Source organism: Camelus dromedarius, chromosome 1 (assembly GCF_036321535.1).
Source record: "Camelus dromedarius isolate mCamDro1 chromosome 1, mCamDro1.pat, whole genome shotgun sequence".
Classification (NCBI taxonomy): Eukaryota; Metazoa; Chordata; class Mammalia; order Artiodactyla; family Camelidae; genus Camelus; species Camelus dromedarius.
In genome coordinates, this window is record NC_087436.1 from 83,347,921 (window position 1) to 83,373,105 (window position 25,185).

The 25,185-nt window shown below is 36.9% G+C and overlaps 1 protein-coding gene and 1 non-coding gene across 14 annotated transcripts in view; both read left to right on the plus strand.

Moving 5' to 3' along the window:
- HERC3 (HECT and RLD domain containing E3 ubiquitin protein ligase 3) overlaps positions 1-25,185 on the plus strand; it is a 130,779-nt gene that overhangs the window by 25,487 nt on the left and 80,107 nt on the right. For 12 of the 13 annotated variants that reach the window (XR_004130931.2, XR_010381102.1, XR_010381101.1 and 9 more), the window contains 5 exons: positions 17,345-17,504; positions 20,969-21,045; positions 21,896-22,117; positions 23,342-23,433; positions 24,637-24,767. Coding sequence is in view for 9 of the 13 variants with exons in the window: in XM_031433872.2 (XP_031289732.1) it covers positions 17,345-17,504; positions 20,969-21,045; positions 21,896-22,117; positions 23,342-23,433; positions 24,637-24,767 (682 nt within the window). In the remaining 4 variants the exon portion in view is untranslated. Of the gene's footprint in view, positions 1-15,831; positions 15,993-17,344; positions 17,505-20,968; positions 21,046-21,895; positions 22,118-23,341; positions 23,434-24,636; positions 24,768-25,185 lie in introns of those variants that run through there. The other variant, XM_031433908.2, reaches the window with a different exon arrangement.
- Positions 3,960-4,032, plus strand: TRNAT-AGU (transfer RNA threonine (anticodon AGU)). The gene has a single exon. It is a non-coding gene; the product is annotated as a tRNA-Thr (tRNA).

The following is a 25,185-nucleotide window of genomic DNA, read 5'->3' on the forward strand; positions in this document are numbered from 1 at the left end:
TGTCTCTGTAGATTTGCCTCTTCTGCTTTTTCATGTAAACAGAATCATATAACATGTGGTCTTTTGTGATTGACTTCTTTTAACTTAGCATAATGTTATCTTAGCATAAAGTTCATCAGTGTTGTAGCATGTATCAGGGCTTCATTCCTTTTTATTGCCAAACAATATTCTATTGTATAAATATACCACATTTTGTTTATACGTTCATCAGTTGGTTGATACTGTGGACATTGGTGGACAAGTTTTAGTGTTGATACATGTTTTCCTTTCTCTTAGATATTTATCTAGGAGTGGAATTGTTGAGTTACAGGATAACTCTAAGTTTAACCTTTTAAGGAGCTGCCAACTCTTTTTCCAAAAGTAGTTGCACCATTTCCATTCTTGCTAGTAGGGTCTGAGGGTGTGAGAGTTTTTTTTAATGCACCTCTGTTCACAAGAGTGCCTACTTCATAGGGTTGTTGTGGGGATTAAATGAGGTAAAACATAAAGCTCTTAAAACAGTTCCTGACACATGGGAAGCAGTCAGTAAGTGCTGGCTATTTTACTATTATTGATGAAGTGGGTAGTCCATGTGTATAGCCAGTTCAGAATCAATGTAGTGTTTCCTTTTTATTATTGTGGTAAAGCATATGTAACAGAAAGTTTACCATCTTAGCCATTTTTAAGTGTACAGTTCAGTAGTAGTAGATGTTGTGTTACCATCACCACCGTCTATTTCTAAATCTCTTTTCATCTTGTAAAACTGAAACAATAGCTCCCCGTTTCCTTTTCTCCCAGCCCCTAGCAGCCAGCACTCTGCTTCCTGTCTCTATGAATTTGACTACTTTAGCTACACACTTAGTATAATCCATGTTGTAGCATGTGTCAGAAGTCCTTTTTTAAGGCTGAATAATAGTCCATTCTGTGATATACTGCATTTTCTTTATCCATTCATTTGTCAGTGGACATTTGGGTTGCTTCCTCTTTTTAGCTACGGTGAGTAATACCTCCAAGAGCAGGTGTAAACAAATATCTCTTTGAGACCCTGCTTTCATTTCTCTTGGGTATATACCCAGAAGTGAAGCTGGCAGATTTTTAATTTTTTGAGGTGTCTCCTACTGTTTTCCATAGGGGCTGTACCATGTTACATTCTCACCAACTGTGTGCAAGGATTTCAGTTGCTCCACACCCTCACCAACACTTGTTATGTTCTGGTTTTTTTCATAGCAGCCATCCTGATGGATGTGAAGTGCTATCTCATTGTAGTTTTGGTTTGCATTTCCCTAATAATTAGTGACGTTGAGAGTCTTTTCATGTGCTTATTGGACATTTATATATGTTCTTTGAAGAAATTTCTATGTCCTTTGCCCTTTTTTGAATTGGGTTGTTTGCTTTTTGTTGAGTTTTAGGAGTTTATATATACTGGATATTATTCCCTTATCAGATATGTGAGTTGAAAATATTTTCTCCCATTCTGTGGGGTGCCTTTTTACTCTGTTGGTAGTATCTTTTGATGCGGAAAATGTTTAAATTTTCATGAAGTCCAGTTTGTCTCTTTTTTCTTTTTTTGCCTGTGCCTTTGGTGTCCTATCCAAGAAATCATTACCAAATCCAGTGCTGTGAAGCTTTTCAAGGCAGTTTCTTAATATTCAGAATCACCTGGGCAACTTTTTAAAAAGTACAGATGTCTGCAATGAGAAATTATTAATCAAACATAGGAGTGAAAGAAACAACAGAGGGGAGCTCAGGAGTCAGGAATGAGAAAAAGTTATAGATATCTGGTCTTCCCTAAATGTTCTGATTCTGGAGGCTGGGATGGACCCAGGTATATGTGTTTAGAGAAAGTTTCCTTAGGGCTTCTGCTGCTTATTTTCTGTCGTGAGTCACTGCTTTAGAGACTCCTCTCTGCGTACTCCTAGGAAGCTTCCCGCAGGCCTCCTCAGGCTGGTTTTATTTCTCATCCTTTGTCCTCTCATAATGTGCTGTACACATTTTTGTCATTGGATTTACTTCATTATAATGTAATTTTTAAAAATTGAAATACAGTCAACTACAATGTGTCTTTCTCTGGTGTACAGCACAATAATGCAGTCATGCATGTGCATACATATATTCATTTTCATTTTTTTCCATTAAAATTTATTATAAGATACTGAACATAGTTCCCTGTGCTATACAAAAGAAACTTTAAAAAAAATCTATTTTTATATATAGTGGCTAATATTTGTAAATCTCAAACTTCCAAATTTATCCCCTGCATCTCCTTTCCCTGGTAACCATAAGATTGTTTACTATGTCTGTGAGTCTCTTTCTGTTTTGAAGATGAGTTCAAGTGTCTCCCCTACCCCTTTTTTTCTTCAGATACCACAAATGTGTGATATCATACGGTATTTTTCTTTCTCCTTCTGGCTTACTTCACGTAGAATGATGATCTCTAGGTCTATCCATATTGCTGCAAATGGCATTATTTATTCTTTTTTATGGCAGAGTAGTATTCCATTGTATAAATATACTACAACTTCTTTATCCACTCATCTGTCGATGGACCTTTAAGTTGTTGCCATGTTTTGGCTATTGTATATAGTGCTGCTGTGAACATTGGGGTGCATGTATCTTTTTGTCATTATAATGTAATCTTTAAATCTGCTGTTAAAGACTTTGGGTCACTTTTTTTTTTTTTCCTTTTGAATGGGGGTTGGGGAGGTAATTAGATTTATTTATTTATTTTTTAGTGGAAGTGATGGGGATTAAACCTAGGAACTCCTGCATGCTAGGCATGCACTGTACCACTGAGCTATACCCTTGCTGATTTTGGATGGATGGATGAATGAATGTGGGAATAATTAGCTCTTTATCACTCAGGACGCAGGTTGGTTGTTGCCTCTTCCAAGGAGCCTTTCCTGACTCTGTCTCCCCTCCATCGCAGGCTGGATTAGATGCCTCTCAAGTAGGCTGTCTTCAGCAGTAGCATGTGTCTCTGCCATAATGCTGTGCTATAACGTCAGCTCATCTGCCTTGCTTGCCTGGTCAGTCAGAGTGAGCTTGAGTGGAGAACCAATCTTATTTATCTTTTGACTGAAATATCTATAAAAAATTTTGTATATGATAAACTTGTACTTTGTCTGATGTGTGTACTATATTTTTAATAGCTCTATTGAGATATAATTTATATACAATAGGATTTATCAATTTTAAGTGTGCAACATAGTGAGTTTTGACAGTTGTAGGCAGTCAGGTAACTACCACTGCAGTCACAATAGAGGACATTTCTTTTATTCCTCCAGACTTTTATGCCCTTTGTAGTCTATTCCATCTCCATACCAACTGCTTTTACCCTGTATCTACTTTTTGTCACCATAGTTTTGACTCCTAGAATTTTATATAAATGGAATCGTGTTAAGTAGTCTTTTTGTCTGGCTTCTTGGAATAATGCTTTTGAGATTGTTTTTACAGTTGCATCAGTAGTTTCTTTTTGTTTGCTGAGTTTTTGTCCATCTTATGGATTTATCACATTGTTTATCCATTAACCAATTGATGGGGAATTGGGTTTTTTTCCCCGATTTGGGTTATTTTGAGTAAAATTGCTATGAATATTTGAGTACAAGTATTGTGTAGACATATGTTTTCATTTTTCTTGAGTAAATTCCTGGAGCTGGGATTGCTGGTTCATATGGTAAGTGTGTGTTTATAAGAAACTGCCAGATTTCTAGTGACTGTTTCATTTTACATTTATACCAGCAGTTTATAAGAGTTTTAGTTGCTCCCCATTCTCACCATAACTTGGTATTGTCAGTTTTTTTTTTAACTTTAGCCATTCAAATTGATATATAATGGAATCTCATTGTGGTTTTTATATGTATTTCATCAATGACTAATGATCATGAGCAACTTTTCATGTGCTTATTTTTAGCTATTTGTATATCTTATTTTTGGCAAATATATGTTCAAATATTTTGCCTATTAAAAATCAAATTGGAGGGGGAGGATATAGCTTAGTGGTAGAGTGCATGCTTAGTATGCATGAGATCCTGGGTTCGATCCCCAGTATCTCCATTAAATAAATAAACAAAAATAAACCTAATTGTCTCCCCCCAAAACCAAACAAACAAATAAAAAAAGCAAAAAAAATTAGAAAATCAAATTGGTTGTCTTATTTTTGAGATGTAATAGTTCTTTATATATTCAGTACACAAATCTTTTATCAGTGATACATTTTGCAGATATTTTCTTTCGATCAGTGATTTTCCTTTTCATTTTCTTAACTGTCTTTTGAAGAGCAAAACTTTTTATTTTGATGAAATCTAATTATCAGTTTTAATTTTTATGATTCATGCTTTCTGTGTCCTAAGAATTTTACCTAACTCAAGATTATAGTCATTTTTCTCCTGACTTTTCTTCTTCGAATTTTATAGTTTAGCTCTTTCATTTACGCCTAGGATTCATTCCAAGTTAATGTTTTATGTGTGTGTGAGATAATGGTCAGAGTTCATTTTTTGCGTATGGATGTTCAGTTTTTAGTTCCATTGTTGAAAAGACTATCCCCCACTGCATTACCTTGGTGCATTTGAAAATTAATTGGCTGTGTGTGTGCTGGTTTATCTCTAGGCATTCTATTCTGTTAATCTGCGTGTTCATCCTTAGTTCTACACTATGTTGATTACTGTAGCTTTATAGTGAATCTTCAAAAAGTATGTAGTACAAATAGTGTAAATTCTCTAACTTTGTTCTTTTTCAGAATTGTTTTGGCTGTTCTAGCTCGTTGGCTTTTGCATATAAATTTGAGAATCAGCTTTTCAGTTTTTATCAAGAAACCTGCTGGGATTTTCATTAAGATTGCATTGGATCTATAGAGCAATCTGGGGAGAATAGATATCTTAACAATATTGAGTCTTATGATTTGTGAACATGGTGTATGTCTCTATTTTGGGGGTCGTCTTTAATTTTTCTTTGCAATGTTTTGTACTTAGTGTACAGGTCTTGCACATGTTTTGTTCCTAAATTTTTAATATTTTTGATGTTATTACATACGGTATTTTAAAATAATTTCTATTTTTAATAGTTTATAGAAATAAGGTTAATTTTTTGTGTATTGATCTTGAATAACCTTGCTAAATTCTCTTAATAGTTCTCGTTATGTTTTTTTGTAGACTCCTTAGGAATTTCTCCATAAATGGTAGTGTCTATAAATCAATTCAGTTTTATTTCTTCCTTCCCAGTCTGTATGTCTTTTATTTTATTTTCTTGCCTTATTTTACCAAATGAACTCTAGTGCAGTGATGAATAGAGGTAGTAAAAAAGGACATCCTTTCTGTGTTCCTGATTTTAGAGGGAAGGAATTAGTTTTCACCGTTAAGTGTGATGTTAGCAGTGTTTTTTTTCTTGGATGTGTTTTATCAAGTTGAGGAAGTTCTCTGATATTTACTGATTTTTAAAAAAGTCATGAGTGATGAATTTTGTTAAATGTTATTCTGAACCTATTCAAGAGATTGCATTGTGTCTCATTTTTAGTGTTAAGGTGATGAATTATATTGATTATTTTTGAATATTAAGCCAATCTTGCACTCAGAATAAATCTAAGTAATTTTTATATATTGCTGCTTTTGATTTCTAAAAATTTGACAAGGATTTGTACATTTATGTTCATAAGGATGATTGGTTTCCTTTTCTTGTAGTGCCTTTGGTTTTGTTATGTGGGTAATGCTGGACTCATAAAATGAGTTTGGAAGTATTTCCTCTTCTGTTTTCTGGAAGAGTTTGTCTATATTAATATAGATTTATTATAGGTTATTATTTTTTACTTAAATGGTTGGTAGAATCACCAGTAAAGCCATCTGAGCCTACGGGTTTTTTTGTGGGGATTTTTTTAGTTATAATTTCAATTTTTAAAGAAGATATAGGATTAGATTATCTGTTTTATATTAGGTGCGTTTTCGTAGTTTGTGTCTTTCAAGGAATTTGTCTACTTCACCTAAGTTGTCAAATTTATTGGCGGAAATAGTTCATAATATTCCCTTATTATCCTTTTCATGTCTGTAAGATCTTTTTTTCTGATGTAGGTAATTTGTGTCCTCTGTTTTCCAATTAGATTGGCTAGAGGTTAATCTATTTTACCAATATTTTCAAAGAAAAAATTTTGATTTCAATGATTTTTAAAAAATCTTTTTTAGTTTTCTTTGTTTGACTGATTTGTACTCTTATGTTTATTGCTTTCTTTTGTTTATTTTGTACACTATATTTTTTTCTAGTTTCTTAATGTAGAAATTTAAATCACTGATTTACTCCTATTTTAGTAAGCATTTCAGGCTAAAATTTTCATTAAGGCATCACTTTAGCTATATTCCACAGGTTTTAGTTGGATGTATTTTTACTTTTATTCAGTTAAAAATATCTTGTAATAATTTCCCTTGTGATTTCTTCTTTGACCCATGCGTTATTTAGAAGTGTGTAGTTTTTTATGCAAGTATATAGGGATTTTACTGAGATTTTTCAGTTAATGATTCTAGTTTAATACTCTGTTTTCAGAGTACATTTTTTGTATGATTTTGGGCCTCTTACATTTATTCAGATTTGTTTTATGGCCCAGAATATGATCTATCTTGGTGAGTAATCTGTGTACAATTGAAAGAGTGATGTATTTTGCTGTTGATGGATAGAATGTTTTAAAAGTACCAATTAAATCAAGTTGGGTGATAGTGTTGTTCAGATCTTTTATATATTTATTGATTTTGCTTTTACTTGTTAAATTAGTTGCTGAGAGAATAGTGTTGAAATCTTTCACTATCATTGCTGATTTGCTTATTTCTTCTGGCTCTTTTAAGTATTGCTCTATGTATTTTAAAGCTCTGTTATTAGGTATGTACACATTTTAGATTGTTAGGTCTTCTTGATGAGTTGTTCCTTTTAACATCATTAAATGTCTTTCTTTATCCCTGATAATATTCATTGTTTTGAAATCTACCTTGCCTGATATGAATATAGCAATTGTAGCTTTCTTTTGATTAGTGTTAGCATGGTATATCTCTTTCTTTCCATTTATTTTTTATTTTCCTGTGTGTTTGCATTTAAATATTATATATTTTTAAAGACTACATATAGTTGGGTCCTGCACATCAATCCAAGCAGATTATCTTTGTATTCTGATTGGAGTTTTTATATACACGTTTCTAAGAGAAAATGGATAGATGACTACAATTCCATAGTAGTAAGTAGATAAAGTAAGTGGATCTCAATACAGGGATGTTTTGCCTGCAATGGTAAAATTTTACCCAAATGTATAAAAATCAAGTAGGATTAACTATTTTTAGGAAACCCTTCTGGAAGCATCTCATCTTGCATTATTATTGTGCAGTGGTACTGTTTATTAGGTAGCATATAGTCTAAAATAGTCATAAACAATCTGCTATCTTAGAACTAATTTCCTGTTACATTGCATTGAATGAAAAAGATTTGAGTTGTTGAAAAAAGTTGTGGGTAGGAGAGGGAAGTGGTAAGAAATCTTTTTTAAAAAGCTTAAAAAATGTCCATAGTACAAAAGTAAAACATGTGTATTGCTCACAGGTTAAATACCCATAAACAAAAAGAAGCAAATAAAAGTTTTACTTTTTAGTTTTACCATCTTGAACAAAAGACATTGTTATTAGTTTGAAATACATCCTTCCAGTATTTTTTAAATATCAGTGTAATTTTTAAGTGGAGTCACATCATACTTCTTTATGACTTTCTTTTCCATTTACTATCTAATGAATGTTTTTCTGTGATGATGTTCATAATGATCTATATCAGTCTTTTTAATGACTGCATATTTCAATTTATAGTGTATAATTCCAATTTCTAATTTTTTATGTTAATAGCAATGCAGTTTATAGCATTTCTTTAGCATATATTTGTAGAAATTTGACTGTTGGATCAATGAACATGCAAAATTCTAAAGCTACTGGAATATTGTCAAAATGCCTGCCTTAAAGTTTGTGCTAATGGGTGGTATAATAACATAAGGTGTCTACTGTTTACTTTTTTCAGAGATATAGATTGGATTTGTGTCAAAACTTCAATTTTTGTGTCCTTCATTTTCTTCTAAAAAACTAATCAGCTTATTATCTCTAATTTTTGATTTAGGTATTTTTAAAATTGAAGTACAGTTGATTTAGAATATTGTGTTAGTTTCTGGTGTACAGCAAAGTGATTCAGTTATACACATTTATATTCTTTTTCATATTTCCCATTAAGCTTATTACAAGATATTGAGTATGGTTCCCTGTGCTTATACAGTAGATCCTTGTTTATTTTATATAATCAAAGATAATTTTTACTTTACCACAGTTTAAATGGTAAGTAAAAAATAGAGACTTTTAACACAACTTCTTTGAAGATAAGCGGAGAGGTAAGTATTTTGTGATTGCACAGTTACAACACGTCAGCTACTCGGTATATTTTGTGACTTAAAGAGGGCTTTTTATTCTCTTTTGGGTCAGTCCATGGGTTTTGGCTGCCTTCTAGGGAGGCCAAAGTTGACATATTTGAGCAGTGAGGAAGTAGAATTGTTCTAGTGTTAAGTGTAGGATGTGGTGGAAATTGGAAGGGGTAGGTTTTTACTTTGGGTGACAATAAATGTTGATGAGAAAATAGGGGATATATGTATACTGGTCTCTTCCTTCTCTCCTCCCCTAATCTGGTTCCTACACACAGAGCTCCTAAAACCTTTATAAATTCTTAGGTGATAAGGGTACCAGGAGCATCTTTTGTTTTAATGAAGTGACTCTGGGTGGGCTCCTGGTTGGGAGCTGGTCATCAAAGACCCAGCCATGATTAGAAGCTTGGAAATTTTCAGCCTCCCTCCCCTTCTCCAAAGAAGGGAGAAGGGCTGGAAATGGAGGTCATAATTGACCAGCCCTATGTGAAGAAGCCTCATGTAAAGAGATATACTGGTGGGGGAAAATTGAATTTTCGTAATAATGTTCTATTTATATTAGTGGATCTTGCACAGATTAATTTATTTTCTAAATGGATCTGTTTTGGTTCTGTCACTTCTCTGATTCATGTATCTTTTGAAAATGTTTTAGTTTCTTGATTCCCCCTGAAGGGTGAGGATCCTTTGAAATACCCCTGAACTCTCCCAGTGATTTTGAAATAACCAGTTCGTTTCCCCCTCCTTTAATAGGAATTACAGTGCATAATTTGTCTGTAATTTTTTTGGCAGCCATTTGAGACATCTTAAAGCCTGACCTTTGCATTTTGATGTTAAAAACTGCATGTATTGAACAGATGTTCACTAGCATTTCTTCAATGTGAGGCAGTCTTCCTGGAGCTTACACTAGTTCATGCAGGTACCCAAGCAGGTGCACTGGTGCTGGTGCTGTCATGGTACAGAAAACAAAAGCTTTGTGAAGGAGAAAGCATCCATGGTAACCTGTGAGCTGAACTTCGAGGGACTTAGTATTTTGTGCCAAGGATTAAGATTTCCGTCTTTTTGAATTATCAACTGGAGGATTTAGGCATTTAATGATACAAAGTTACATACACGACTGTATCACCACAGCAGTGGTTCCTTTTGCTTTTAAGATTCCCTCTACCAGATCTGTCAGGTAGTTTTCTCAATTACAATCTTTCTCTATTAAAATCCTTTAAAAAATGTTAGATTATGCCATGGTTGGCAATTCTGAGCTCCTGAACGTAACTGAGTCACTGCAGCTGGTCTTATTCTGAGCAGTGAACTGCTAATGACTCAGAAGCACAAAGTCTCCCCTCCCGTTCTCTGTGACAGACCTCCAAGTGTTTTTATTGACTTAGTCAGTGAATTTGGCTTATTGCATCTGAAACCATACATGGTAAATTTATACTTATGGCTTTAAAAAGAAAATATTCTTAAACATTTTTCATAGTGTTTGTTTTTGGGCTTTGTATGTGAACATTAAAACCCAATATTAAAGTCACCTGGCCGTGAACTGAGACCTACTACTCTGAACTCTATCATAGCTACTCTTTCTTTCTGATTCTTTAATTGAAAATATTTGGTTTAATGATTGTTTAAACTTGGGAAGTCGTACATACGATTAGGCAGATAGGTATTTGATACTCAGATAAGTTAAATGAAGCATCAGCTGCTCAGAGATACTGCCGCCTCCAGGAATCCAGCCCTTCACTGTATAGGAAGGTTAAATACAGTTGTAGTTAGAGCATTTGTAGGAGAGCTGTACCTTTGTTTTATTTTTGTTTTTGTTTTTGTAAATTTAGCCAAGTGGAACAAAGACAGTTTGTGGACTTTTTCCAATTAAAATAAACAAACGTAGCAGAAAACAATGTTATTTTAAAAGTCAGACTCTGGGTTTCCATTTCCAGGGGGGGACAGAGTAAGCACATTCCTTCCCGTCTCTCTTACTGAATGCAGTTATAAAACCTGGACAGAATGTGTGGAGCAGCTGTTTGAAGACTCTGAAAAGCAAATAATGGCAGGTGGATTGGGAAGAAAGACCACAATTCAGAGTACCACTGAACTGGCAATGAGTTTACCATTTTCCCGCCCTGGTCCTCTTACCATTTGGCCTAGAGGCATGTGCAGCTGTGGAAGTACAGTATGTAGGCTGGAGAGCTAAAAAGGGAGCCCCATGAAACCTGAAAGTATCTGAGAGATCTCAGAGAATAAGGAACATGGGAGAGCAACTCCATATAGTTACCTATCAACTCTTGGACTCACCCCTGAGCTGTGTATGTGTGGATCAAATTCTTAGCATATAAATGACTTTGAAAACTTAACTAACAAATAGACCACCACTCAGGTCCAGAGTGGCCACTATGTGGTGCGTGGAGGACACAAATCCAAATAGCACTGCAAAGGCTTTGAAAACTAAAACAAAATTGTTAACATTCTCCAGAAGATTTAATAAGACCCAGAGTCTTACAATATTCAAAGTGTTCACGATACACTTTGAATTACTCAGCATATGGAAACCCAGGAAAATGTCTACTAGCAGGAGGAGAGACAACAGATGCCAGTGCTGGAATGACATAGATATTGGGATTATCTGATGAAGACTTTAAAGCAGCTATTACACAAATGTTCCAATAAGCTGGCTCAAACTGTTGTGAAGCAAATGGAAAAATGAAATTCTTTGCAAAGAAATAGATGGTATAAAGAAGAACTAACACAGAAATTAAAATGAGAAACTCACTGGATAATTTCAGTAGCAGATGGAAATGACAGAGGAAAGACTCTGAAATTGAAGATAGATTAATAGAAATTATGCAGTCTGAATAACAGAGATTAAAAAAAGACTGAGAAAAAATTAACAGGATTTCAGGGGCTCGTGGGACAAGAACAAAAGGCCTAACGTTCATGTCATTGGAGTCGTAGTAGGAGAGGAGAAAGAATGTGGTGCTGAAAATGATAATGGCTGAAAAACTTCCAAATTTGGCAAAAGACATAAATACACAGATTCAAGAAGTCCAGTGGATCAAGTGAGATAAATCCAAAGAAATCCACACCGAGACAGATCATAATCAAACTTCTGAAAACTAAAGACAAAGAGAATGCGTGAAAGCTACCAAAGAAAAACAACGTATTACCTACAGGGGAATAATGATGCAAATGACTGTGGATTTCAGCCCAGAAAGTAAGGAGGCCATAAGTGGCACAGTGTTTTTAAAGTGCTGAAAGAAAAGAAGTCAATCCAGAATTCTGTATTAAGCAAAAAAATAGCCTTCATAAATGAAGATGAAACAAAGTCATTTTCAGATGGAGGAAAAGGCAGAAAATTCATGGCTAGCAGACCTGTATTGATCAATAATTAAAGGAAGTTCTTTGGACGGAGGGGAGATGATACCAGAAGGAATATTGGAACTGAAGGAAGAGCAACAGAAGCAGTAGATATCTGGATGAATATAATAGACTATTCTCTTCTTAAGTTCTTTACAATATTTTCATGATTGAAAGCAAAAATTACAATATTGTGATAGAATTTTCAATGTATGTAGATGTAATATTTAAGTTACTGTAACCTAAAGAGAAAGGGGTAAAGGGGACCTTTTTGGTGGTACAGTTTCTGCATTCCACTTGAAATGGTAAAGCACTGATTCTAAGTATGCTTTGAAAGCTAAATATTTATATTGTAATCCCCAGAGCAGTCACTCAAGTAACTATACAAAGAGAGTAAAAAACACAATAAATTAAAATGGAACACTAGTGCAAAAGAAGGCAGGAATGAAGAAAAAGAGCAATGAAAAACACAGGGAAGAAACAGAAAACAAATAATAAAAAAAGTAGGCCATCCATCCAAACATATTAATAATTATATTCAATATAAATAGTCTAAATAAAACTATAAATGCAGAGATGATTATATTAGATTTTTACAAATAACTCACCTGTATAGGAAGATTACATTACTCATTCCTGGGTATTTACTCCAGAGAAATGAAAACTTATACTCACACAATAACCCGTACATGAATGTTTATACATCTCTATTTATAATCACTGAAAACTGGAAACATTGCTTTGTGGTACATCCAAAATACCATGGAATACTACTCACTAATAGAAAGGAACAAACTATTGATACAGGTGACAATTTGGATGAGTCTCAGAGGCATTATATTGGGTGAAAGAATCCAGTTTCAAAAGGTTAGATACTATATGATTCCATTTATATGACGGTATTGAAAATACAAAACTGTGGTGATAGGAGCAGATCAGTAGTCACTAGGGCTGAGGAGAGTGTGACTGAGGGTAACACACGGGACTTTTTTGGGGGTGATGGAACTGTTCTGTGTCTTGATTGTGGGACTGGTTACTTGTACTTAAATTAATAGAATTGTACACTAAAGGGTCAGTTCTACCGTATGAGAATTAAAAAAAATTTTTTTTAAAGCTGACCCTGGTTCCAGTGCTTTGGGTCAGGAACAAGGTAGAATTCTTTCAATGGACGTAACTCTCGGGAGGGGGCGGTCACTTTAAAGTCAGTTGTGTTAAAGGGTTGAGATACCACCAAGCATAGTCCAGATCCCCCGGAATGTTTAGATGAAGATAAGAAAGTAGTTGGAATATGGCTTAGGAATAGGACCTTTCAGACACAGAAGCAAAGAAAATGAGGGAGATTTTCACCATGTGGTGGGAGGCCAGGTAATCCCAGAAGGAAAGTTGGGTGCTAGGAAATTCTCTTTGTTGGGATCTGCAGGGAAACTTGGGTTATATTCTGTTTTCAGTGGTTTGCTGAGCTCAAGTTTATTTCCATCACCTCAAACCTTTAGTAAAAGTCTGCTGTACCCCTCAGACTAGATTGATAGTACTTTAGAGAAAACCTGCCTGGGGAGAGCAGAGTGTAACAGTAGGAGGTGACATGTAAACTAGGGTGGGATTCAATGGGAAATGAAAGTCAGGGTTGATATGAACGTGAGGATGTGGAATCCACAGAATGGCAGCGCAAAGCGCTGAATTTCCTGCAGTATGGCTCTGTCTTTTGTTTTCTACTATTAAAAATAAAAGAGTAATCTTAGAGTAGACAATTTGGGGAAGCTCAGAAAGGAGTCATCTGAGTGATGAAAGTTTAATCTTTTGTCATACTAACCACTGACATTTCATTTGCTTTATTTTAGTCTTATTAAGAATTTAGTACCAAATATTGATCACTAACTTTGTTTATTTGGTGTATTTTCCACCCAGCTGCTCTTGTTGTTAACTGCAAACTATTGGGTATGTTTCTCATCTGAACAGACAATAAGAGGAAAGAGTCCATTTCCATTATCCGTAACTAAACTCCTCACTTGGTGGTTCTTTTTACCAGTTTAAGATCTGCCTAGTCCTTTTCCACGAGGGGAGATGACACAGCCTTGTGTGTATAATGGGCTTTGAAGTCAGAAATACCTAGGCTTCAGTCCTAGCTCCACTGCTCACTAGTGGTGAGCCTTGGCCAAATTACATACTTTTTCTCTGCTGGGGCTTATTCTAGAGCTGTTACCTTATAGGGTTGTTGCGAGGATTAGGTTCATATCGGCCACATCCATCTTCCCTCCTGTCTCATCCTTCTCTGCTACCACCCTGGGGTGGTTTAATGCCCAGCTCACTATTAACTTGAAAATACATAAAAAAAATTATGATGGGCTTAAAAGCCACATAGCAGTGACCCTAATAATGTAAGTGCAATTGAACTGCTGACTTGCTCTAAGCAGCATTCCACATTTGCCACTGTTCTGCCCTATTACCTTGGCTCATTCAAAGTTGATAACAATGCTAAAGACTTCTAAAGATCTTAAAGTGTTGCTGTGAGAGACTCAGAGAGAAATTATACTTTTATCCTCAAAAAAACCCCCAAATATTTCCCCAGTGTTTAATTATTTTAATGCGTGGGTTGAGGTTCTGTCATAATCTGCAAAATACAGTGTGTAGTCTTGACAGAATGAATCAGCAGAGACTGCCTGTGAAAATGTACACTGCAGCCTGAATGTTCCCAGCTGGGCAGGGGTGTGTTCAGGGAGAGGTGTCAATGAAGCATTCCTTGGCTCATTGGCCCTCCCTCAGGGAGTAGATTCTTGAAGGGGGATTAAAATTTCCCTGTAACAGATCCCTAGTTGAATCAGATGAGCTCAGTTTTCTGGCTGGAAGAAATGAGAGTAAGTTGGACTTGGGACAACCGTTGGTTTAATTTTCCACAAATCTCATCATTACTGAACAGTACCTCTGCCTTCCGGGCTGCGAGTTGTGATGTGGTGGTGATGGTGGTTCCATGTCTATTCTGGTGGCTGGTATGTGATGGGACAGGAATTGGTTTGCCTAGGTCTTGACCATACTGGGGGTAGATGGTAACTGGGGATCTAGACATGCCCTTTTGACACCACTTAGCTGTGGTAAACGAGGTCAAGAGGGAAGCTATTGACAGATTTTGAGGTAAGGATCAGATAGTGTCCTATGAAACCGTGGAGGAACTTACTAGTGTCACGTGAGGCTGTACACTGACATCGAGGCAGGAAAGGCTTATGGTTGGCATAGGAGGTCAGGTATTGGGGGGCAGGTCTCAGTCCTGGCTGAGGTCTTGGGCTAGGCACCAGGCCCAGGAGAACATAGAAGCTGCCCAAGTCCGAGAATGACGGTACAAGGTGGAAATTTGATCAGAGGAGTAAAAGTCGGTTTTACCTGAGCACCTTTGGCAGGTGTTCCTTAGTTTTTCCATAAGGACAGGACTGTTCTTAGAGTGTGGGGCAAAGCTGAGTTGGGAGTCCGGCTCTAATGGCGAGTAGAGGTTAAAGGAGCCCTTTAACATGGGGACGGCAGGAGTTACAGCATCATCTAGGAGATTTCTCTGACATGAGCATATTTTCAGCTGCTTACGTTTTAAAAAGTTTTTTTTTCCTTTTTAGTGATAGTTATCAAACTGTTTAAATCAAATAGCAATTCCCTGCCTCACCTGGCCCCATTCTTGAGTCTCACCTGCAGAGGCCATCACTTTGAATTCTTTAGTTCTTTCTTTTGGTGTTTACCTTTGTATTTCTACATGACAAGCTTATAATGCTATTTCTTGATTTTTTTCAATATTGAACATAACCTGGAGACTTCACACCGGGGAAGACGAGCATGCTGTTACATTCTCCACCCACATTTTGCTCTTCCTCCCCTCCAGATGCTCAGTTTTCTCCAAGTAGTTTCTTTATAAATCAATTAAAAATTAAGTTTTAACCATGTAAATTATATTTACTTGGGTATTATGACTTTATATACCATGACTGCTCTTATTTCCTACAAAACATTTAGTGTTTCCTGAAGTTAATTGCTTCACTTTTTTCACTTGCATAGTAATCCCTATTCTCTGGCAGAACTGTGAAACTCATAATAATGTAAACTCATCAGACTGTATTCCATTTTTCACTTTGGAGACATCCCTCCAATTTGCTTCATAAGGCTGCTCCACAGCTGCCTTGGAAATATTCTTCACCTCTTCCTGTGTAAGATTCCTGTTTCCTGGATCCTGATCTTCCTTTGTTTTGGAGGCATGAGCTTAAGTGACTGACTGAGAAAGACAGCATGGGAGGTAAAATATTTTGAGAGCCTTATATCCCTGAAAATTGTTCTTTTTCCCCCCTCTCCTCTCGTTTGATTCATGGTTGGCTTGATATGGAATTCTTGGTTGGATGTCACTGTCCTTCAAAATTGTGAAGGCACTGGTCCATTGTCTTCTAGTTTGCAGTGCTGCTTCTGAGAAATATGATGCCATTCTGATCTCTGTTCTGTTGTATATAAACTGATTTTTCCTTTCTAGAAACTATTAGAATCTTTTTTGATGCTCTGAAATTTCAAGCTGAGGTGCTCTGAAGTAGGTTTTTAATCTGTCATTATTCTAAGCTTTTAATAGTTCCTTTCAATGTGAAACTCTTGTCCTTTAGTTATGAGAAATGTTCTTGTTTTCCTTGTTTGAAATTTTCTACTTTGTGTGTTTTCCCTTCTCTTTTTGGAGTTACTATTTTTTTCATTGTTAGGCCTCTTGGAATAATTCCCTCATTATTTTCTCTTTTTTCTCCTCTGTTTTGCTCTTTGCCTTTTTTTGTTCTGTTTCTTAGAAAATTGTAATTCTTATTTCCTCTATGCTTTTGAATGTTTTTCCTTTAAATTTATGCTGTCATGTTTTCATTTTCCAAGATAATTTTGTTCATTTTCTGAATGTTTGTTTCTTGTCTTATTTTATTCCCCTAATAACTTAAATTCTTTTTTTTTCTGTTTCCTGCATGATCGTTTCCTTCAGAGATCCTTTTCTTCCATTTGTTTTGCTCTTTTATGTTAAAGTTTCCTCACATATCTGATGACCCTTGGCCAGCCTTCTATATTTAAGAGCGAAGCACTGAAATGTGAGTGGAGCTGTGTGTGGGCAAGTCTTGTTAATTAGCGGGAAGCTGGACATTCATTGGGGGACCCACAAATGTTATCAGCTATGAGTCTTTTCTTTTGGGCCAGTTTTCTCAGAGCTGTGTCCTGAGTCTGAGGGGAGAATGGCATTTTTCTGGATTGGGGAGGGAGGACTTTGGAAGGCAGAATTTCACTCAGTCCCACTGCTTTAGTAATACACCTCACTCCCACTCCCACTCCCACTCCCATTTGGGCCTCTCTGGTTCCACATCTCCAAATAGTGAACCTTCAGGCTTCTCTTGGGAGAGAAGCACCAGGCACGCGAGGAACGTCGGGTTGTGTGCGCTGCTGCAGGTGTCTTTGCTACCCGGTGCAGCTGGCATCTAAACTGGTAACTTTTAGAAACATATAAAATTTATAATCTCTATAAATATACATTTATAGTGGTTTGCTTTGGAAAAACTAAACTGCCTAGGAAGCTAATTCTGTGTATGTCTTGTTTCTGGGCTTTCATTTTCCTCCTTTTTTTTTTTTCCTTCCCAGAGCAAATTGGAGCTTTGGCAGATCAACACATCGTGCATGTGGCGTGTGGCGAGTCCCACAACCTGGCCCTCAGTGACCGGGGCCAGCTGTTTTCTTGGGGTGCGGGGAGTGACGGCCAACTAGGGCTCATGACCACCGAGGACTCTGTAGCAGTGCCCAGGTGAGAGTGTCAGTTACTGTAATTGTTATTTCCTGCTAGTTTCTTCGCCAGACTCCTTGTTTTGGGTTCTGCTCTCTTATTTAATTGCTGTTGCCATCGTGTCCCTGCCCTGCCTTCTGCTGTTATAACACTTGTCACAAAAATTTTAATTATTTATAGAAGTGTCTTTCTCCAGTTAAAAACTATGCGTAGTTCAGGAACTGCACTTTATTTATTCAAGCCACCTAGTTTCTAATAGAGTGCTTGGAACTCAGTAAATGTTAGAATAAAAAAATATTCTTTCACATGCGGGACTTGTTAACCTATAACCTAAAATTGTAAGCCTAAATCAGTTACTCGTTAAGAACTTTAAACTAGGATCACAAGGCTGACCTGTTATAGGCCAAATTATCTTAAACAGTAGTACCAACAGCTAAAATACTCAATATACATAAGTTCTTTAACACAAAAGGACTAGTACAATGATTTTTAATCTCTTATTTAATTCCAAATCTTAGATGATTTGGCTAAATATCAAACAGATATTTACTGTTACTAAATATCTATACAGAGATGTAGTAGATGGTTAGCTTCATCACTAAGAAAATGTCTAAAATATGGAAGTTACTTTTAAGTGGATTTTTTGGGATGACATCTCTGTTTGTTGAGGGCCCTTAATGATCAAAGAGGCCACTGGCTTACTTCCTTCATTTAGTTCCTGTTCCTTTTTACTACAAATGTACAGCATTTCCCTATTGCAGTACTTGTCACATTCTTTGTAATTGTTTATTGAATAAATATCTTTGGTACAAAGCTGGGAGCTCCTGATGCCAGGAGACCTGGATTACTCATCTTAGCATCACCATTGCTAAGAGTGTCCCAGCACATGCACTGCTCAGTACCAGTCTGCTGAATAAATGGCCTCTCCTCCCCCACCCAATTCTTGTCCCTTTCAAAGGACAGTACTTTCTTTTTCCTCTTCATTTCTGTCCTTCTTAGATTTTTGTCTCTTTAATCAAACGTTGTTTTAAGGAAAAGAGGAACATGGAGGTAAGAGTGATTTGGTTCATTTCCTGGTTTAGAACAGGTAATGTCTTGGATTCATTACTTCCAAAAGTTAATTTAATTTTGGGGAAGAGGGAGAGCGGAAATTAAAAGGAAGAAGGGAGATGCTGTATATTAATGAAATTGTGTGTAATATTAAGGAAAAGATTTATAACATTAATGACAAAAGCATTTCATTTGTTGATGACCGAAGACTCAAGTAAAGCTTTTTAGTAGCATTTCATTTCTAAAAATGAAGTAATCTGTGTTAGAGTAGCAGTTTATAATTATTTTCATTAGTCATGTCTAAATTATGGGTGACTTCTGAGGTTTTAGTTTGTATATAATTTTATATTATAATTTAATTGAAATAAATTCAGTAATTCATACCTTAATACTGTGGAAAGTAACATAGCTTTGAAGTCATGCAGCCTCAGATTCCAATACTATTACTTAGTAGATGAGTGACCTTGGGCAACTTGTTTAACTTATCTAAACCTTGGTTTCCTAACTTAAAAATGGAGTTATGTAGTACTATGAACCTTTACAGAGTTTTTGGGAGGATGGATGGGTAGGTAAAACACAGTATATGCTTGTGCTGTATATATATGTATCTCCCCTTTTCTCCACCTCAAGGGTTTAATTTCTTATTATTTATCTTGTCCTTTTGACCTGCTTCCTTTTTATAACTGTGATGGTGAAGGTTGTGACAAGAGTAGTAGTGACCCATGAAGGGAGAATTGTGGGGAATTTGAGTGGAATCTGGCCAGGAAAAAGGACATTCGTCCAAATTGCTGCATCAAGGTTCTGAAACATTGGTCCCTAAGGCAGTATTACATGTTCCAATTAAAAAAAATAGTGGGTTCTATTAGCTATTGATACATGCAGCAGTTTGGACGAATGTCCAGGGAATTATTCTGAGTGAAAAAGAAGCCAATCCTAAACAATTACCTCCTATATCATTCCATTTATATAACATTCTTGAAATGACAAAATTTTGGAAATGGAGGATAGGTTAGTGGTTGCCAGGGGCTATGAATGGGGGTGGGGAGGAGTGGTTGTAAAAGTACAGCATGAGGAATCCTTGTGCTGTTGGAACCATAGAGTGTCTTGACTGTGGTGGTGGCTACATGAACCTATACACGTGATAAAAAACAATACATACACAGAAATGAGTACAAATAAAACTGAGGAAATATGAATAATATTGGTAGGTTGTACTAATGTCATATCCTTGTTATAATATTATACTATAGTTTTGCAAATGTCATCATTGGGGGAAACTGGACAAAGTATACAAGAGATCTCTGTTATTTTTCCTTAACTGCGTTTGAATCTACAATTATCTAAAAAAATTAGTTGGGCTCTATTTGGTACTAAATGCACATGTGAACTCTATTTTATAAACATTTTATATCTGAGAAAATAAACCATAACAAAAGCAACATCTGCCTATCACTCTAAATAACCCTTCTTCCCCTCTTGGACGTCTGTTTTCTAAAATGCCCCTCTCCCTGGAGCCGGCCTATCTGACCCTTTGATCTCATGGCATACACTTAATGAAGAGGAACACGGCAGCTTGTGAATTGTTAAAACAGGGAGCAGGAGATATTCGCAGGCTGTCCAGCTCTGCTGGGCTGCGCCAAGCGTGGATTTTTTTCATTTAATTCTCACCACAACCCTATGAATAGGTACTGGTCTTATCTCTGTCTTTCACATGAACAAGCAGAGCAGCAGGATTTGAAAAGTTATAATCTGATCGTCCTCTTTACCATCCTAGGGAATCAGAGGTTTGGAGGCATTGCCGTTAATAATTTTTTAAAATGTTGGTAAAATACTCATAGCATTTACCATCTAAACCATTTTTAAGTGTACTGTTCAGTAATGTTAAGTATACTCTCACTGTTGTGTAACCAATCTCCAGAAGCTTTTTATCTTGCAGAAATTTAACTCTGAACTCATTTAAGGACAACTGCCCATTTCTCCTCTCAATGTGGGTGTACACATATCTCTTTGGGACCCTGCTTGCAGTTCTTTTGGATTTATACCCAGAAGTGGGGTTACTGGATCGTGGCATTGCCCTCATTTGAAAGCCATTTAGACACCGGCTATGTTCTTAGTCGTCTCTTTTCTGTAGCTCACTCCTTTTGTCCTAGAATTGGAGATGGTAAGGTGGTAATTAACAGAGGGTTGTGGCAATGCTGATGGTTTTAAGTGCAGAATAAGTTGTTTATTATTTAGTTTGAAAAAACAGTAACTACCTAAGAAGCAGGAGGTCATTGAAAGACCTAATAGAATTATATCATGCAAGATTATATATTTGATTTTCAAAAGTCTTTTGTGAAAGATGTGCTTTATTACAACTGTGTTATTTGGTTGGGAATATTTCTGATCATTGTTTGTGAATGCCCTTCTTAAGAGGAAAGCCTTTTCTGTTTTAGGTTAATACAAAAGCTGAACCAGCAGACAATATTACAAGTTTCCTGTGGCAACTGGCATTGCTTGGCTCTTGCAGCTGGTAATGTAATGTTAAAACATATGTTAATGTTATGTTAATTTGGAAATCATTTCTCTTTGCATTTTTGTGTGATGTTATCTAACTGGATACCTTTGACTAACTAGTTAGGGTCTGTGCATTGCTGTTAGGCAGCGGCAGTTCTCAGACAGTCTTTATGTAGCTCATACTTTCCTCAGGGTGTGGATGGTGATGGAGGTGGTCATTATTGCTGCTCCACCTTTCTGTTGGGGGGATGAGCGGAGGCAGGACTGTAGTTCAATGTTCTTGAGCAGAAAATTGGTTTTTGTTAGCTACAGCTCACTATCGAGTTATATTCCACCATGAAGCTCCCAAATAAAAAAGGAGGAGTAAGAAAAACCTAAGACAGCAGATAATGCTGTATTCTGGCAGATTGTATCTGAGAGAAAGTCAGCACAAACGTGTCCTGCTTGATTCTCTGTGGGGTGGTCCAGGTCATGGCTGGATCCCATCAAGTCCTGGGGCTCTCGTGGTCTTGGTGTGGTCAGAACTAGTTCACCTTGCTCAGTGGATATCTAAGCCTGGTAATTGGCGTATTCAAAACTGAACTGACTTTAGCATTTAATTTTTTATTTACATAAATGTTCACAGCCTTTGAAGGGTGATAAACCGCAGCTTGTCTCTCTGTCGTCCTGACAGTGGGACTTCTAGTTGTGGGAGTCTTCCAGCGTGACGTGTGTCTGCTCCCTTGCTTTGGGTGGTGGGTGTATGTGTGTTGGGGGCTGAGCAACTAGCGGATGAGCCTGCTGAGTGACTCTAAAATAACAAGGTTATTCTTGTGGGTGGAAAATGTATGTTTTTGGTAATACCAGTTATCCTGTTCTCATTTCAGATGGTCAGTTCTTCACATGGGGGAAGAACAGCCATGGGCAGCTGGGCCTGGGAAAGGAGTTCCCCTCCCAGGCCAGCCCGCAGAGGGTGAGGTCCCTGGAGGGGATCCCGCTGGCGCAGGTGGCTGCAGGAGGGGCCCACAGCTTTGCCCTGTCTCTCTCAGGAGCTGTTTTTGGCTGGGGGATGAATAATGCAGGACAGCTAGGGCTCAGTGATGAGGAAGGTAGGTAAACTCTTCATGTGTACTAATTTTTCTTTAAAAATTTATTGTTGGGAGGGAGGTAGTTAGGTTTATATATTTATTTTATTTTAGTATTTTTTTTAATGGAGGTACTGGGTCTGAACCCCAGACCTAGCTCATGCTAAGCATGGGCTCTACTGCTGAGCTATGCCCAGTCCCTTCTATATTTATTTATTTTTTAAATGGAAGTACTAGGGATTGAACCCAGGACCTTGTGCATGCTAAGCATGCACTCTACCACTGAACTATACCCTCCCTCAAGTGTACCTCTTAACTTCATTTGTTTAATATACGTGCTTCTTGAAGATCTTTTATGTGCTGGCCCTGTGTTGGCACTAAGGGTGCAGAAAGGACCAAAACAGATAATACCCTTGGCTTAGTGAAGATTGCATGCTAGCAAGCAGAAGCAAACAGGAAGCCAGTAAGTATACAGTATGTCAGGGGCTTGAGAGGAAAGTTTCCTGTTTTACTTAAGGTGGCCACGGAGAAGAAGTTTGAGCAGAACCCTGTAGGAAGTCAGATCGGAGAGGAGATTTCTATGTTGATAGAAATATGGGCGAAGAATGTTCTAGTCAAAGGGAACAGGGTGTGCAAAGGCTCTGATGCAGTAGGATATGGGATGTGGGATGAACAGGAGAAAAGCAGCAGAGCTGGAGGTCAGAGAGGTTGGGAGGCCCAGTTACGTGGGACCCAGAAGGGCAGAGTGAGATGTCAGCTTCTCTCGGTGAAGGAGCAAGACCTGAAGGTTTGGGGAGAAGAGTGATCTAATTTGGCTTTGCCTAAAGTGGGTTCAGGGGGAAGCTGGAAGACCAGTTTGGAGGCAATGGCAATAAAGATGGATTTCAAATATATTTTGATGGTGGGGCCAGTTGATTTTGCTCATTGTTGAATGTGTAGATTGAAATAAAGAGAGGAAAAGCTGAGAGGATAAAGTTGCATTTATGAAATGAGGGAAACTTTGTATGTATCTGGGTTTGGGGGCGGGGGGTGAGTGGACAGAGTTGGGGAGTATGGGGAATCCATGAGTTAGGTTTTAAATATATTAAAAATGAGATGTCTATTAGACATCCAAGTGGAGGTTCAGTCACGAAGCTGAATATGTGAGTCAGGAATCCCAGGGGGACCTAAAATTTAGGCTCTGATAGCTGTGTATGTTTCATCTCGAAGGCAAATGGTACTGACATGCTAGTATTTCTCTTATTCTAGATCGAGAGTCTCCTTGCCATGTGAAGCTTCTACGAACACAAAAAGTTGTCTATATTAGTTGTGGAGAAGAGCATACAGCAGTTCTCACAAAGGTAAGGGACTCAGAGTGTTCTGGTTTGTTCTGTGGCACTTTGGTGCTGGGTATGATGTGGGTGATTATTGCTTGATTATTTTTGATAGTGTCTTTTAGAGAGAGTAGTGATAGTGTTTAAAAATAGTTCAAAATCTATAACCTTAAAAATATAGTATATATAGCAATATTCTGTGTTCCTTTAAAACAAGCCATTTAAATATATAAAAGAAAGAGCAATATAATGTTTTAAAATTATCAACCTATTTATTTGCTATCCATAGAGAATGAAAATGTATTTTCATGTCAAAAATACTATTATAGATTCACTTTAATAAAATACATTAGCATTTGTTCAATTTCAGCTGCTAAAAAAATCTTACCAAGGAGTCTGGAGCATTTAGTTTCTTTTTTTTTTTTTTTTAACATTTTTTATTGATTTATAATCATTTTACAATGTTGTGTCAAATTCCAGTGTAGAGCACAATTTTTCAATTATACATGAACATATATATATTCATTGTCACATTCCTTTCTCTGTGAGCTACCATAAGATCTTTTTTCTTTTATTTTTTCTTTTTATTTTTTTAAACTTTTTTATTGATTTATAATCATTTTACAATGTTGTGTCAAATTCCAGTGTTCAGCACAATTTTTCAGTATACATGGACATATACACACACTCATTGTCACATTTTTTTCTTTGTGAGCTACCATAACATTTTGTGTATATTTCCCTGTGCTATACAGTATAATCTTGTTTATCTATTCTACAATTTTGAAATCCCAGTCTTATCTCTTCCCACCCCCCACCCCCTTGGCAACCACAAGTCTGTATTCTATGTCTATGAGTCTATTTCTGTTATGTATTTATGCTTTTTTTTAAAATTTAGTTTCCTATGTATGAATGATCATGAAAAATTAATCTCATTTCACCTATCTTTTTCTCCTTTTTTTGTGTTACTTCTTAACACATCACTGTGTTTTTAAATAATTTTCTGCATTTATAGATGGCATACATCCCCTTGACCTATCTTTGTTCCATAAAGATGTAGCCTTAAGTTCTTTTCTGTTATTTTTTTATTTAACAAACATTCCAAAGAAGTGATTTGGCTAAGTATCAGGTGAGTGTAGTGTGATATAAATTTTGTATATGGAGGGTTTCGGAGGAGTGTACCCAAACTCAGAGGTACAGTGCAGTCATGTGATATTTGTTCTTTGTTAGAGTGGAGGTGTGTTTACCTTTGGTGCTGGTTCCTGCGGGCAGCTTGGACACGACTCCATGAATGATGAGGTTAATCCGAGAAGAGTTCTGGAGCTGATGGGCAGTGAAGTAACGCAGATTGCTTGTGGCAGGTGAGTGCTCCTAAGAGCTTCCTCATATCTACCGAGACCCAGAAAGGGGTCTTTGCAGTAACGGAGAATGCAGTTAGACGCAACCACCATCATTTTAAGACATCCCAATTGCATGCGCACCTTTGGCGACGGTTTGGAGAGTCAGATCTGAGCAGGGTGTGGCAAGGAAGGGTTTTAGAGAAGCAGAGTAACATGGGGCTGGTACGCCTGTTTGGGGATAAAGAGTAGCATGATGTTGGGGAGACATGCAAAGGAAAGTGACAGCGCCTCAAAGCACTTCTTGGAAATTTTACTGGTCCACCCTGCTTCTTCCCACACACCCCAAATGCAGCAGGCCCTTCAGCTCTTTCCCAGTCTCGCCATCCTACCGGTGAACTAGGGTGTCAGAGAAAGATGGGGTTCTACTGCAGAAATAGCC